This window comes from Bubalus bubalis, chromosome 8 (assembly GCF_019923935.1).
Source record: "Bubalus bubalis isolate 160015118507 breed Murrah chromosome 8, NDDB_SH_1, whole genome shotgun sequence".
NCBI classification, from domain to species: Eukaryota; Metazoa; Chordata; class Mammalia; order Artiodactyla; family Bovidae; genus Bubalus; species Bubalus bubalis.
Window position 1 is genome coordinate 103,374,859 of NC_059164.1, and position 15,899 is coordinate 103,390,757.

A 15,899-nucleotide genomic window follows, 5' to 3' on the forward strand; every position below is an offset into this window, starting at 1 on the left:
CTCAAGCTCACGTCCATTGAGTCAGTGGTGCCATTCAACCACCTCATCCTCTGTCATCCCCTTCTCCTCATGCCCTCAATCTTGCCCAGCAACAGGGTCCTAGCCCAATTTGCGGTTAGTTATTACTATGCTCAGCAGCCTCCCAATTCACCTAGCAAACACAAAGAGTCAAGTGCAGAGCTTTCTCTAAGATGCTACCAGAAAAGTGAAGGATGAGTTTCCAGAGTTGGAGAGACCCCAGGAGTTTGCAGGGTGAGTCCATCAGCATCCTTTAGGATTCCAGGCAAAGTGTCTCTCCCTTTGTGCGTGATTCCCAGGAACCAGAGCCAGCGGTGACTCTGATGTGGTCTGGTGCCTGATGAGACCTAGTGGGAGGTGGCTGCCATGCTTCCATTACTGTACTTTCAGACCCTGTAGAAATGTGTCACTGAGTTAAAAAAGAACCCAGGCTGGACCTCAACAACACTGGGTTTGCTACACTCTGTGTGATCTCAGGTAAAGCTCTTCTCCAGGCCTCAGCTTCCTCATCTGTAACGTAAGGAAAGTGGGAGTTCTAGCTTTAAAGTCTGCCAACCATGAACTATGAGAGACAGAGAGAAAGCCAGGAACTGGAAGTAGGAGCCAGGAGCTGAAAATAACCGACACTGAAAAAAACCCAGGCCTGGAGGGTAATTCTAGAGCTCACTGATGGAGACAGGGCAGAAAAGCAATGGTGACATCTCATTCCAAGGAATTAGGGGATACAACGTTGGCGAGTTTTTCAGTTGCCACAGCAAGCCCCTGAAAGGACTACGCTTAGAGCCAGCACAGCCTGGAGGGACCTGGCCCCAGAAGAGAGCTGGAGTATGCTACATCCGAGATTCTGCTGGTGATGGGTTTGGAGTCAAAGACAATTTGTGGCTATGCTATTGTCTAAACCTTGCTTCAAAGTTATCTTGGTGTTCATAGGCAAAAAAAAAAAAGGTAGTTAATACTTCATGTGTAATCAGTCCGATGGCATTTTCCCAGCACTCTGCTGAACTAAACATAGGTGTCTCCCTGTTAGCTTCTTGAGGACCTCTGAAGTAGTACTCTAGGTGTCGGACCACCAAGATGGCGGCTACCCCCACTCCCAAGTAGCCCTTGGCAAGCTCACTTGCCTGGAGAGGGTGTGCCACAAACCCAACCTTCTTCTGAAACACTATGGTGCAACTGATTGAGACAGGATATGGGGCCCCATTTAAACCTACAGAAATGGATTAAAAATGAACTAAAAGGAGCACACAACAAACAAGATGAAGATGCACAGCTACACATGGACTTATCTGTGTAGTCAACTTACGTCGAGGCCAAGATTCAAGCTCTACTATTTGCCCAGATTTGACCACCGAATCCCACTTATCATTCACTAGAAGTCTGTCGTTTAGCTTCTGGTGTGAATGCACTACGGAAAGATAAATAACTTTCTCGAATATTAAAAACCGTCGTCCTGCCTAAAACTTTTACACAAATTGTTTATGTGCAGCTCTGACTCTTACTCAGCCTAGTGTGTAGATTTGGCCAAAACCTTGGGAACTGAAATTAATAAACGAAAAAACAAAATGTTTATCATCAGGGAAATGAAGAAAGGGGTATAGGGAAATATTTATTTAGGTTGTTATGACAACAGAACAAGCGATCACAACAACATTCTTTCTTTCCCATCTGCTAAACTTTGGCTTGACAGAGCCTTAAGGAACACTCAACGTCCACCGTAAAGATGAAACGGAGCAAGAATGTTATTCTAAATTTGATACATTTTTGGCTCCACTTAAAACCCTTTTCTAACTCATACAATATTTGCCACAACTCCCAGCTATTTCCTCTTGCATGAGGAAATGAATTGTGTGGTGGGGAGGGTGCTGGTGGCAGTGACCACAGGCCTCCGGCAGGCCAGTGTTCACCCCGGGATGTCATGGGGCCACTCACTGAGTCTGCGGCGGGCCCTGTTCTCATGCCCTGCTCCATGGCCTTGAGAAGATGGGGGGCTACAGAAGGGAACCTGGAGCAGCCTACTTCTACTTCCAGCTGAGCAGGGCTAGAAATCAGGGCGTGCACAGCCCGTAGAGAGCAAGTGGTGCCCACTGATGAGGGCGGAAGCACGGGCTGAACTTAGGCTGAAGGCTTTCTTCAGAGGCTTTTCCAGGTCAGACGACTTGCCGCCAGCCACTGGTTTGTCATGGCCTAGCTGAAGAGTCGGACACAACTGAGCGACTTCACTTTCACTTTTCCCTTTCATGCCTTGGAGAAGGAAATGGCAACCCACTCCAGTGTTCTTGCCTGGAGAATCCCAGGGACGGGGGAGCCTGGTGGGCTGCCATTTATGAGGTCGCACAGAGTCGGACACGACTGAAGCGACTTAGCAGCAGCAGCAGCAGCTGAAGAATGCTTCAATTCCTTAGAGCTATTTTCCCATAAATCAGAAGTAGGTGGTGGCTGATTCCTCCCAGAGGAACCCCTTAGGTGGAACAGGCTGGAGAAGAGAAGATGGGTTCTGGCTTTCTCACTCAGTAACTTCACAAGCACCATGTTCTCTGGAGGCGTTTCTGTGCTCTGATCATTAGCTAGGTCCCTATTTCACAGGTGAGCCAGACTTCCTGTGTGGGCTCTCTGTTAGGGGAGGGGGCAAGTCTGAGGGTCAGAGAGACCCCCAAAGAGGAGGCTGCGCTGAGGCCCCCTCAGAAGAAAGCACTTAAAGCTGCAAGAGGAGGTACAGATGGTGCCCTGACTTCTGAGCACAGGCTAGAGCAGAGGCCTGGGAGTCCTGGGAGAGTGGATCTGTAACACGGGGTGTATTTATCTTCAACCCAGATAAGGTTAAGCGGGGAGTTAGAAGGGCACTCACAGTTAGTTACCTCGGCACCTCACCATCCTGAAGCGCCCACGTTTAGAATCACTCTCAGGAAAATGCTATCCAGACGGTTTCTACTGAACCAGACCCCCTGGGAGAGGAGTAGGCCATGTGAGGGTGGGATCCCAGAGCATCTGAGCTGGAGGGGTCCCATGGGAATCACACAGCTGGGCAGAGGAGGCGGTTGTCCCCTGGGACACAGGATGCCTGAGACGGATGAGTCCTGGGTCAGGAATGGGGGAAGGGTACTTCAGCAGGTCCGGGACCAAGATTGCTGGGTGGGCAGACACCAAGGGGTGTGGCAGACACCTGGGGCACCCCAGCCCATGGACTCAGAGGTCAGAGCTGGGAGAGACTCTGGAGGTTCCCTCAGCCACCTGCCTCATGGGGGTCCCGGCTAGAAGGGTTGGTAGGGTGGGTGGGCCCAGGAGAGGAAAGCACAGATGTCTGAGCTTCCTCAGGAGACAATTCTGGCTGGACTGCCAAGCACGTTGTGATGGCACGTTTTTTAAAAGACTGTCCTTATGTATCTGTATAGACAGACAGCCTCACAGATACTCCTCTATTCCACCCAGGCCATGGCGGCCTGCTCGCCCCCTTGTCTTCTCTGGAGCCAGCTACCCCTGTTTGATCCCAGCTCTCCCACTGACCCCTTCCTTGAGCAAAGTGACTTCACTTCCGTGTGCTTCTTAGTCTCCCGCTAACAGAACCAAACTGATGGAGCTCTCAGGAGGCTGAGAGAATGGAGGAGCCAAGCCCAGGGCAGCTCGCTGGTTCCCCACCTCAGGGCTCAGCTGTTGCTGTTCTCATCAGGTTTAGGCACACTGTGCTTTCTGCCTCAGCGCTCTCAGGGCCTTTCTCTCCTCGCTTCTTCAGATCTGCACTTAACTAGTGTTGGCTGAAAAGCAAATTTATTGAGCAAGAGAGAGAACACTTGAAGCCATTTGTAATGGGATAATCACGGGCTACTTCTGGGGACAATGAGACATCGGAGCCCTAGCAATTCAGAGCTCTGAGTGGCTGGGCACGGAGGAGCCCTTGTTTCCTAAAGGAGGAGACCCAGCGCCAGCAGCTGAGGACATTCAGACCTCCCTGCTGTCTGGGAAGGCCCCTCCCGTGGGATGAGAGCGATGTGCCAGCCTGAATGTCGCAAAGGGTCTGCAGTGTAATTTCGGTATTTCATACACACATGCGAGCACACGCACACGCTGGCTCTGGACCCAAAGAGGGCACCCAAGTTATCCACGTTCCTGCGCCCCACCCGACAAAAATCCTACCTCCTCAGCGCCCCGTGGCTGGTAGCTGCTGCAAAAGAAAACAGCCAGCGGGCAGTGAGAGCCTTACGGCAAGAACAGCGTCCTGCAGCCACGGCTGGCATTTTACCCTCTTGTGGGTGTTTGCTGCTCCGAGAGGCTCAATCTCTCAGGGCAGAGTGCCAGGCACCCTGGGAGGCGGGGTGATGACAGAAACCCCAAAGTCCCTCCAATCAGACCACCGCAGTGACTTGTCTCCTGCCAGGGCAGGAGGGGAGGGGGCTGGGAGGACTGAGCAATACCCGGCAGTGGGCAGGCCCCATGCTCAGGGAGGGGTTCCTTTCATTGTCTCTCATGACAACAGCTCTGTGTGAGTCCCACCTGTCAACCCAGAAGTCTCTCCAGGGACTAGGTGAAGTGGTCAAGGCCTTCCCCAGAGGTCTCTGTCCTAAGCCCTTGCGGGTGTCTCAGCACCCAAAGCCTCTGACATATGCCTGCTGCTGCCCTGCAGGGATGCCTCTGTCTTTGATGCGGCTCCCTCCCTTTCTGTTCCCACTGTCTCCTTTCATTGTCCCTTTGTGAGAAAAATAAATGATATTATCCCTTCTCCTCCCTGCCTGAAGAAAGCCTGGGTTAGAGTGGGGGGCCACGGGCCCTGGTCCCCTGCTCCTCTTGAGTCACATCCGTCTTCTCAGATATTTGGGCAGGCTGGACCCTTCCTGAGCCTGACATCTTTAAACCAGAAGCAAGCGGCCCTCGGGACTATTTGCCCCATCTCCACTCCCTGGAGGGCCTTCCACTTCTGACCTGGGTCTTTCAGAGACCCATCACTTTCCCCTCCTCCCAAGGAAAGCCTGAGAATCCAACAACTAAAAAAAAAAAACGGTGTAGAGTGGGGGATGGTGGGGCTTCCAGAGAATACAGAGTCACTAGAGCACTGGTGAAATCTGATCCTGGTCATGCAGGGGTTATTCCTCATCCTCAGCTTGCAGGCCCCCACCTTGAGAACTCTCTGGTCCAAATCCCCCAGTGCCCAGGGATCTTGGAGAGCTGCCCACAGCACCAGCTGCAGGCTAGAGGCAGGGCCTGCTGACAAGAGTGCACAGAGAGTACAATAACTGTGAATAGCTAACTCTCAGGCAGGCCGGGAGCAGCCTGGGAGGAGCCCGGTGGCTGCGGTCCAACGCCCGAGCGTGAGCTAGGTGACCAGATGGGCTGCGGTGGAGACAGGGCTGGATTCCATCTCCCACCATGCCTGCGGATGGACCCCACGTTCACACGCTTTGTCCTTTGCACTCTTCTTTCCCTTTTCTTCTTCCCTTTTGTTTTCTAGAGTCGAGAGTCATTATTTCCTCTCCAAACCGATTTTTACATGTTTTTGGCACGGCTTCTTTCCAGATGGACTCCCAGCTGGCTTCTCCCGCTTGGCCGGCTTATCTCGAGCCAGGACCCACAGCTCAGCCCTCCCTGGAGCAGCAGCCACCACTTGCGCTTCTGCGCCCTCAGTTCCAAAGAGAGGAAGGCTCTGATTAAGTATTTTGAAATGATGAAAATGCCAAGAATTCTTTTTTTCTTTTTTAAAGTTCAGAATTAACCCCAACCCCTATCTGCATCTTCTTCAGGATCTTCTTTGATCTGTGACCTGTGCTTTGCCAATCACCGAACGTGACCCTAGGATGTGGGTGCACCCTGCTGGGCAGCGAGTCTGTGTGTGTGGATTCTGTTAGCCCTAGACGAAGGCACACCTCTGGCTCTGTCTGTGCCTCCTGCCTGGTCCTGCAGCCCTCCTGGGAGCAGGGCCCTGCCTGCCTCTGCTGGTCCCTGGCTCTCCTCTCAGTTCCACTACCCTGAGCTGCTCTGCAGTTCCTGGAGGAACTCTTGGCCTCCATTCTCCCTGCTGTTGTACCAACAGCTCCTTTTGCCTGGAACATGCTTTCTACTTGCTCTTGGGCTTAAGATGCAGGGAACTCGTCTTGTCTATGAATAAGAATGCTCTGCCTCTAGTTGGCCTTTACAGTACGGTACTGGGCGGTCTCTTTACTTCTCCATCCCCACCCCGGACCAAGGCCTCTTGAAGCACAGCTCTGTCTTTTCCCCATTTCCCCAGCACATGGTAGGGTGCCCAGAGCCTAGCAGAATGAGTGAGCAGCAGGCCAAGTACCAGATGAGCAGAGTGCAGAAGTGCAGGCTCAGCTCACTTTACACAACTCGGGGGCCTCACAAGCCTCCAGCCTCAGCTGCCTGCTGACTCTTACTCCTTCTGCAGAGGAGCTGCCTCTGAACTCCAGGCGATCCCCCACTACAGGTTCCACCCCGTGTGAGACTGACCGTCACGCAAACACTTTAGAGACAGTGCGAGACTGACTGTTGTGCAAACACTTCAGCGGAAGTTGCCAAGGTTTGATACCTGAGCTTGTCTGCGATGAAGATGACCCTCCTTTCCAGGAGCAGGGAGGCAAAAACGCAGAGCAGGTGTCGGACGCTGAGAGAGGAAAAGAGAGACTCAAAGTCCACGTGTTCGAGCCGGGAGTCCAGCGGACGGCACAGTTCAATCACCTGCTGGGGAACACGAGCCGCATGAGGGGGCCGCCTGGTCAGCCAGGCCTCTCACGCACCGGGCAGGCCTGGGGCCCTGTGGTCCTCAGCAGGGAGGCCCACTGCCAGGGGAGGAGGGAGAGAAAAACAGGAAAACCAAAGGGACTGGGGAAAGAAAGACGGCAGGAGATTGGGAAAGGAGGTACGTTTGGTAGGGACTCAATCTCACCGGTGCGTGTGAGGGTAATTTGCGTGGAGGTGGGGAGACAGGACACAGAACCAGAGCCCCTCGGGCCATGATGGCTGGAGCCCACCCCCTCCCACCCCATCGATGACACACGTGAGCCCCCACAGGGAGTTTTGAGGGCTGGTCCCTTGGAGTCCCACAGCAGAATGTCTGATTTCACAAGGGACTTTCAGGCTCACAAAGAAGGACCAGCAGATCCAAGCACTTCTTTCAAGGCTCTTCTCCTCTACAAGGTGATTCTTAATGAACTCAACCCCATTCCAACCCCTCCCCAGGGATGGCTCTTTCAGCTTGTATGCATAGTGTGCACATATCTCCTCACTCTGTACTTGTTGACATGTTCCTGAGTTCATCTCAAGTCACTATTCATGTGCATGCTCTTGATGGTGAGCAGAACCTGGCTTCTGCTCTCAGCATGGCACTGGCCTGGTGCTGCAAGGACAGCGGGGCTCATTAAGGTTAACATCCCCATGGCCAAGTCACCTGCATCCGTATGGGGTGGTTTAGGATTCTCCAGCAGCAGGCACCCCACTCCACTACTCTTGCCTGGAAAATCCCATGGAGGGAGGAGCCTGGTAGGCTGCAGTCCATGGGGTTGCTAAGAGTTGGACACGACTGAGCGTCTTCACTTTCACTTTTCACTTTCATGCATTGGAGAATGAAATGGCAACCCACTCCAGTGTTCTTGCCTGGAGAATCCCAGGGACGGGGGAGCCTGGTGGGCTGCCGTCTATGGGGTCGCACAGAGTTGGACACGACTGAAGCGACTTAGCAGCAGTAGCAGCAGCAGCAGGGAGACTGCTGATCTCTGTGCTAGGAAGTTGAGCGGTTCCAGAATATCCCAGACACATCCTCGTCCTGCCCGTCCCCAGAGGTGACCCGCTTTTCCGAGGGCCTTTAGAACTGGAGACTCAAGGCTGAATGGGTCACATACAAGGACGGGAAGATGAAAACAAGCTCTGGTATCAAATCCCACCCAGCCAAGGAAAGGGACATGCTTCAAAGTCTGGGATGAATAAAAAGTAGCACCTGAGCTTGTCAGAGACATTACTTTGCCAACAAAGGTCTGTCTAGTCAAGGCTATGGTTTTTCCAGTAGTCATGTATGGATGTGAGAGTTGGACTGTGAAGAAAGTGAGCGCCGAAGAATTAATGCTTTTGAACTGTGGTGTTGGAGAAGACTCTTGAGAGTCCCTTGGACTGCAAGGAGATCCAACCAGTCCATTCTAAAGGAGATCAGCCCTGGGATTTCTTTGGAAGGAATGATGGTAAAGCTGAAACTCCAGTACTTTGGCCACCTCATGTGAATAGTTGACTCATTGGAAAAGACTCTGATGCTGGGAGGGATTGGGGGCAGGAGGAGAAGGGGACAACAGAGGATGAGATGGCTGGATGGCATCACCGACTCGATGGACATGGGTCTGGGTGAACTCCGGGAGTTGGTGATGGACAGGGAGGTCTGGCGTGCTGCAACTCATAGAGTCGCAAAGAGTCAGACACGACTGAGCGACTGAACTGAACTGAACTGAGCTTGTCTTCCCCGAAAAGAATCTGCTTTGCATATTAAGTGGTAGTGGTGATATAGATCAAAATCCTAAAAAGGTTCAAATACAATTTATGAAGGTGGTGGGCTATTAAGAGAAGCTAAAGATGTTCAGTGCCCTGGCACAGTTTTCTCATTCAGCAACCAACGGATGGATTGGACTTAGGGTGGAATTTATGACTCTCTCACAGATGGATGATCTGAGAAAGCTTGAGGAGCAAGAGGCCACCACTGAATGTGACAGGCCACTGAAAGCCAGCCCGTGGGATCACCAGGACCCGATCACTGTCAGGGCTATGCCCCCTGGGACAGGAGAGGAGTCTGATGGCGTACCTCAGTTCCTGACCCAGGCAAGAAGTTCTTGACCATGATGGTTTTGCCCAGGGCTGGGAAGGGGGCTTCCATAACGCTCCTCATGAGAGGCTGGACCAGGGCAGGAGAGATGCCTCGTCGTTTTTCCACCTCATCCAAGATCTGCAAGGGACAGAAAAGTCGGGCTGTGAGGTGGAGCTCTCTTCCAGATGAAGGGGGCCTGCCACCAAGGCTGCGGACCCGTGGGGAAGCCAGGGGGTCCTCATCAGGCCAAACCTCCAGTCTCTTTCACCTTGTGCGTTAAGACCCAGATCCACCCTCTCTGCAGCCACTCTTTTCCATGTGGCTCTACAAATTCTCCCACTTAAAGGGTGAAGTATAGTTCCTGCCCCCTTGACTTTGAAAACTGTCCTTCTGTCCGTTTGCATTCCCGTGACATTGATTATGATATACGTTCTCAATGGGAAGAATAGCGCCCCCCAAGGGGGTAAAAATTGGTTGGGGGTTGGTGAAAAAACTTAGGTATCGTGAGGGTTTGTGCCCTTCTAAGGGGCCAAAGTACGTAAACAGATATGTGATATATCTGTAGAAGTGAATTTTCTCTGGGGGGAAGCCATTAGGACCACACAAACCAAAACCAATGAGATGCCACTTGAGCCACTGGACTGTAATAAAAAAAACCAGGTAACAGGTGTTGGTGAGGAAGTGGAGAAATTGGAACCCTCAAACACTGCGGGTGGAGATGTAAACTAGTGGAGTTTTTCTTTTGAAAATCGTCTGGCGGCTTCTCAAGAAATTAAACATACATGACCCAGCAAATCCACTCCTAGGTATTTAACCAACGGAAATGAAAACATGTTCACACGAAAACTTGAACACGAATGTTCAAAGCAGCATTATTCATAGTAGCCAAAAAAGGAAATAATCGAAACATCCATTAACTTATGAATAATAAGCAAAACGTGTTACCTATATAATGGAATCTTATTCAATATGATGGGATAAAATACTGATACATGCTGCAACATGGATGATTTGAAAGTTCTGCTAAGTGAAATAAGCCAGACACAAAAGGGACAAATACTATATGATTCCACTTACATGAGATCCTCGAGTCAAACTCATAAAAGAGACAGAAAGTAGAGTAGAGTGGTGGTTGCCAGGGGCTGGGGGAGGAGAGGACAGAGGGTTAGTGTTTAATGGGCACCGAATTTTAGTCTGGGGAGATGAAAGAGTTCTGGAGATGGATGGTGGAGACGGTGGCACAACAAAGTGAATAAACATAATGCCAATCAACTGTACACTTAGAAATGACTGAAATGGTACGTTTAATGTTATGTACGTTTTAGCACAGTAAAAAGAAAATAATATGACAAAAAGTTAAAAATTTGATGGGAGGAGAGGCAACTGAGGAAAAACAATATCTAAAAAGGCTGTTCACTAGAACAATAATGAGAAAAAGTTGAGGACCACTGGGCAGGCAGGATGAGGCAGAAGTGACCATGTGCCTGTGCTAAGCCCAGGGCTTGGGAGGCAAGCAGAAACTTGCCTTACGTGTTTCTGCTTGCCTCCCTGTGCATGCATGGGACAGCTTCCTATCTCGGGGAGGGGGGGTGACAAACCCACATCCAGACTTGCAGCCTGAAGCACAGCCCAGCCAGCCTGGACCAGCCAACCCCCAGCCTACTGGAAGCACAAGGGTGAGTGAGCCACGGAGTCCAGCAGAGCAGAACCCCAGAGCCCTGCCCCTTTGTGGGAGTCAATGGTAGCTGCTTTAAGCCACTGTGGTTTGTTAACACAGCATCATTGCAACGATACTTATACTTTCTTCAGAGATTCTGAAAGCTGTTCTTATCCATTATCCTTTTGTCTTTACTGAAGGACAATTTGCCATAATGGTCCTTGCCCCTCACCTAGCAATAGCCTGAGGTCTTGGAATCAGTTAGGCCAAAGCTCTGTCTATGGTTCTATGCTGAATATTTGCTATGAGGTCTTCAGCAAGTCTTCATACTATATTCTTAAAAAAATCACAGTCACAAAACTGACATGAAAATGCAGGATTGTGCATCACACGAGTATGTTAGGATGTTCGCTTGCTCTGCATCTCCTGCCCATGACGTAGCAATGCAGCTTATGTGAACTTCAGAGCTGCTGCTGGAGGCTGGCCTACCTCGCAGGAGCCATTTACTCCTAGATTCATAAGCGTTCTCACAACAATAGGGTCTCTGACCTACAGCCTCCTCTCCATGTTGAAACAAACCCATGATGAAGACTGGCATGAGCAGCAATGCAAATCTGAGCCAGAGCTTGTGAGTGATTGACTGCAATGTACAATGACTATCTCCTCACGTGGAGTGAAGGCCATGACTCAGGTGACGCTGGTACCATTAATCACTTCTGACTGTGTAAAGTACAAGCTCTACCACAGCCAGAGGTCACACTGCATCAGTCTGATTCAGGCCTCTTCTGAGCTCAGGACAGGGTGGGCAGGAGCAGGAATTTTGGTTCAGAATGCTGAGGGAGTGGGGCTTTCATCCACAGACAGTAGATGCAGGACTTCAATTCTCCAAAAGAAAACCTGGACTGAAATACATGCTTAAGGACTTAAAATACATGTATAGATTAAATATTTATGTCTCATTGACACAAGAAACAAATGTTGAGTTACACCTAATTTTTGAGATTGGCATCAGACAGCATAGTAATTTATGCCAATCCAGAATACTGGGGTGGCTGTGCCAATTCACCACGGCAATTCCTATGTCCTGATATATTGCTTCATTTTCCAAAAAGAAGGACCAAGTTATACTAAGATTTTGATAGAGGGTTTCCCTGATAGGTCAGTTGGTAAAGAATATGCCTGCAATGCAGAAGACCCCAGTTCGATTCCTGGGTCCTCTGGAGAAGTGGATAGGCTACCCACTCTAGTATTCTTGGGCTTTCCTTATAGCTCAGCTGGTAAAGAATCTGCCTGTAATGTGGGAGACCTGGGTTCGATTCCTGGGTTGGGAAGATCCCCTGGAGAAGGGAAAGGCTGCCCACTCCAGTATTCTGGCCTGGAGAATTCCATGGACTGTATACAGTCCATGGGGTCGCAAAAAGTCGGACATGACTGAGAGACTCTCACTTTCACTTTGACAGACTTAGAGTAGTCTTACAATAACAAATCTCACACATACACAACAAATACACGTAACAAACATACAGCACACATAATGTGACAAAAGATAATGCTTATGAGAGGGAAAGTAAAGCACATGGAACATTCTGGGGGGAGCCTTTGCCCCTCCATCCTCAACTGAAATTAATTTGTCCTTTTCCCCTCCCTCACTTTCTGGGCCACAACCTTCATCCATTCATTTCCTGTCCCAATGATTATCTCAGCGAGGCTCAAGGAAGGGAGGAGGAGGAAGTGGCAAGGAAAACAGGTTGGGGAATAAGAAGATAAAAAGTCCTGGGAGTTGGGGTGTCTCCTGAGTCCTCCTGGGCCCTGCAACTCCCACGCGCTCCCTCCCTTCTCTGGGGCCCAAGTCCTCACCTTTGAAAAGAGGCTGAAGCATCCCAGGCGGCTCACGATGCAGTAGACTTCAGGGAGACGCTTTCCTTTGCCACCAGGCTTTTGGGAGTGAAACACAAGGAGATTATGAGTGTGACCAATCTCAGGGGAGGAAAGACCCCAGATGTTTTTAACATGGTGCCGACTGTTTCCACAAACCAGAGTTTTTGAAAATCAATAAGGTAAGCAGTTACTGATATCCCGTCTTACAGGTGGAACCGCTTCTGGTTACGTAGACGTGTGTTAAAATTCTCCCAAAGGGACCAAATCAAGAGTTTTGTGCACACAGTAGGAGCTCAATGTGGCCTACAGAACCATAAAATGAGGAATCTTGTTTACTCATATCACTTAACTTGTTTACTCATATTACTCATATCACTGTGGTTTTTCTCAAGGAACTTATTTATTCCTTATAATTATTATAACTCCAAATGAGAAATCTTTTCTAAAAATCCTTTTTGGAAACTATTAATTTTCAAAACCAAAAAGGAAAACAATCTCAGTACTTAAACTCCAAAGTAATTATAGTAACAGAATTTATTATCCCACTTAACTTTTTCGATTATTATCCATACTTGTTTTATTCACTAATCAGTGTGCTGCGATGCATGGGGTCGCAGAGTCGGACATGACTGAGCGACTGAACTGAACTGAACAAATATTTACTGAGCAGCCACTATGTGCCACACATTATTCTTGACTCTATTAGCCTATGTATAACAAGACTAAAATACGCTCTCAGTGGAAAATGATTTGCACTACTGAAGGTACTCCCAAAAACGGGCCTCAAAAAGACAAGCTCTAAAATGTTTTGGCATGATCATATCACTGAAGTAAGTGTCTGACTTTTAAAGGTTAATGTTCTGAAGGAGACACTTAAATTATTTGTGTCATGAACCGTAAAGCCATCCTTCTTCGGCCCTTACCACTACTATGAAAGTTCTCTGTAAGCTCTCAGTGTCTGTTGAGCACACTTTATTAGAAAGGACACCTGCCTTAAGGGGGGATGGTCATTTATTTGGCAGGGAAAGCAGTGGAGAAAGTATTTTCTTTTCAAGGGAGGCAGACAGTGTTTCCATCCACAGTGAGGCTTGCGTGGACCCCCAAACACTCCTCCCCGTGTTTAACGACCCTGACAAACTCGCTACACCTCCAGTCCCTTCTCTTGTGGCCGGTGGTGAATGAGGTCCTAGGAAGCCAGTGGGGGCTCCGCATGGAGCTCTCGCTGCCGGACAGCAGGGGATACTGACCAGCAGTCTTCGGCAGTAACCAAACCTTCTGCTCCCATCTTCTCCAGTTAAGACAAACGAGAATGTTTCACTGTGGTTGGGAAAATGAAAGGCAGTGCGTTACTCTCCGACCACAGCGCTATGAGACTAGGTGTCAATTACAAGAAAAAAGCCGTAGGAAACACAAACACATGGAGATTAAACAAGGCATTTCTAAATAACCAACAGGTGACTGAAGAAATCAAAGGGGAGTCAAAAATCTCTAGAAACAAATGACAATGAAAACACAACTCAAAACCTATGGGATGCAGCAAAAGCAGTTCTAAGAGGGAAGTTTATAGCAATACCATCCCACCTCAAGAAACAAGAAAAACATCAAATAGACAAAGTAACTTTACATCTAAAGCAACTGGAAAAAGAAGACGAAGTGTGTTACAAAACAGAACAAAAGTTGCATCGTGCTGAGCCACCAGGGGACATTCGGGAGGAGGCTGTCAGAAAGTGCAGCTCCCTGTCCCGCCCGTCCATCTCTGGGCTGTGGCTCCGGAGTCTCTGTCAGGGATACGGGGATCTCAAGTGTTGCTGTGTCCTGAGAGGAAGTGAGGACTTTTCTTTCCACCCTCAGCCCTCATATAATCCTATGACCTGGGCCATCCCATAGAACAGACACAGTGCTCATTGGTCCTCTCCTGGGGTGAGCCCGGGAGTGACTCAAGACTGGGGGGTATGGGGGGGAGCTGGGTAGCAGTAGGCAATGGTGGTGCCCTTCTTGGGGCTGCCCATGGGGCAGCTCTCCTGGGCACCGAGGCTGCGACTGTCCTTAAAGACTGCTGGGCCAACTGCAAGGTACTCGGTGTCCCTCAAACACTTAGGATTTGGAGCCTCCGGAGTTTGGTCAGTTGTTGAGACCTCTGATAAAAAAAAAAACTGTCACCCAACAATATGGGTTAAAGCAGAAATGTAAACTTATGACAATCTGAGTAACGGCTAGATGTGTTGCTGAAGAAGTATTTTCACAGCACTGGACAAGGTTTTCTTGGACTATGAATTACCTTATTGCCCATCACGTCAGCTTATGAAACACATTCCAAGATGGAGTGGGAGGTCTGGGAACCTGCACATTTGGCAAAATGAGTCTTGTCTTCAGGCATGCTTTGCAAACACCGTGGGGGAAATTCATACACTCGAGTCTGTCAGGATCACTTACCAGTAGGACTGACTTACGTACAGGTTCTGCCATCGACGACCTCTCTCTAGCTCTCACTTGAGTCTTGGCAGGGCCGGGGGAGGGCGGGGAGACACCAGCACATACCTGGTAAACTGCTGGACCGGAGTCCAGTCCTTGGCGTCGGGGAAACAGAACTGGGGGATAGCCTTCAGCTGGTCCTCAGCTTCTCTCATGAACTTGAACGACCTTTCCAGCTGCAGGGAGAAGGGCGAGAGGAGGCTGGAGAATAAGCTCCGGTGTGAGCAAGACAGACGCTCGACAGGCGCACAGCCCCCACGGCCCTGAAGTCATAACCGTCGCCTTAACCTCCACGCTGAGGAGGGCTTGCAGCTCAGGCTTAAGCTATTTTCTCCCTCAGGGCAGTTTCAACTATAGTCTTATGCGGGGAGCAAGGAGAAAAAAATAGTGTGCTTTAGAGAAATGTTCTCTATGCCTAACATTCTGGAATATAAATTCTAATCAACAAGGAAGAGCTGTCATAGCAACGGCTTCCGGATCCGAGACTCACAAATCTGCAAGGCAGAGCCGCAAACTAGTCGTCTGACGTCTGGACCTAGGCAAAGCTGGCCCTCTTCAATTTCGGCAGAGATGTTTTGCAGCCCTTCTTAGTGAATCCATCCAGGTAAATTACGTTATACAGTGAAATTTAATTCATTTCAGGAGGTCTTTGAATATCAGAATTAAAGGAAAACTAGACACGAGGCTGACATTCTTAGAAGAAAATAAGCCCAGAGAAGTTAAGTGATTTGTCCATGATCACACAGCTAGAATGGAATCCAGGAAAGAATCAAAATGATCTTAATTTCTGTCTTCTTCTTGCTCTCTGATTTATCTGACACATCACAGACTGGAGGAATATCATCTTACTTCAAAATGGAACGAATGGATGAAGTCTGACTTAAGAGATTATATTTAAAGCCGTGACTCTGCTTGTTCTGTGTCTGAATGGGTATCTACTTCAAAAAGCACTCCATTCTGGGGAATCTGTTGGACAGCAATGCACCTGTAGTTAACCACACTGTACTGTACACCTGGAGACGTTGGGATGCTGAATTTTATGCCATGTGTTTTTCTTTTTGCCTCAACTGAAAAAAAAAAAAAGGCACTCTAGGTATAAATTTTGGGATA

General features: G+C 49.4%; 1 protein-coding gene across 3 annotated transcripts in view; it reads right to left on the minus strand.

The window, feature by feature from the left end:
• The window catches only part of DENND2A (DENN domain containing 2A), a gene marked incomplete at its 5' end in the record, with an annotated part of 49,312 nt that overhangs the window by 14,144 nt on the left and 19,269 nt on the right, over positions 1-15,899 (minus strand). For 2 of the 3 annotated variants that reach the window (XM_045166470.1, XM_045166468.1), the window contains 5 exon segments: positions 6,530-6,681; positions 8,780-8,920; positions 12,297-12,374; positions 13,565-13,634; positions 14,856-14,965. In XM_045166470.1, coding sequence (XP_045022405.1) covers positions 6,530-6,681; positions 8,780-8,920; positions 12,297-12,374; positions 13,565-13,634; positions 14,856-14,965 — 551 coding nt within the window. 3 annotated transcript variants of the gene reach the window in all.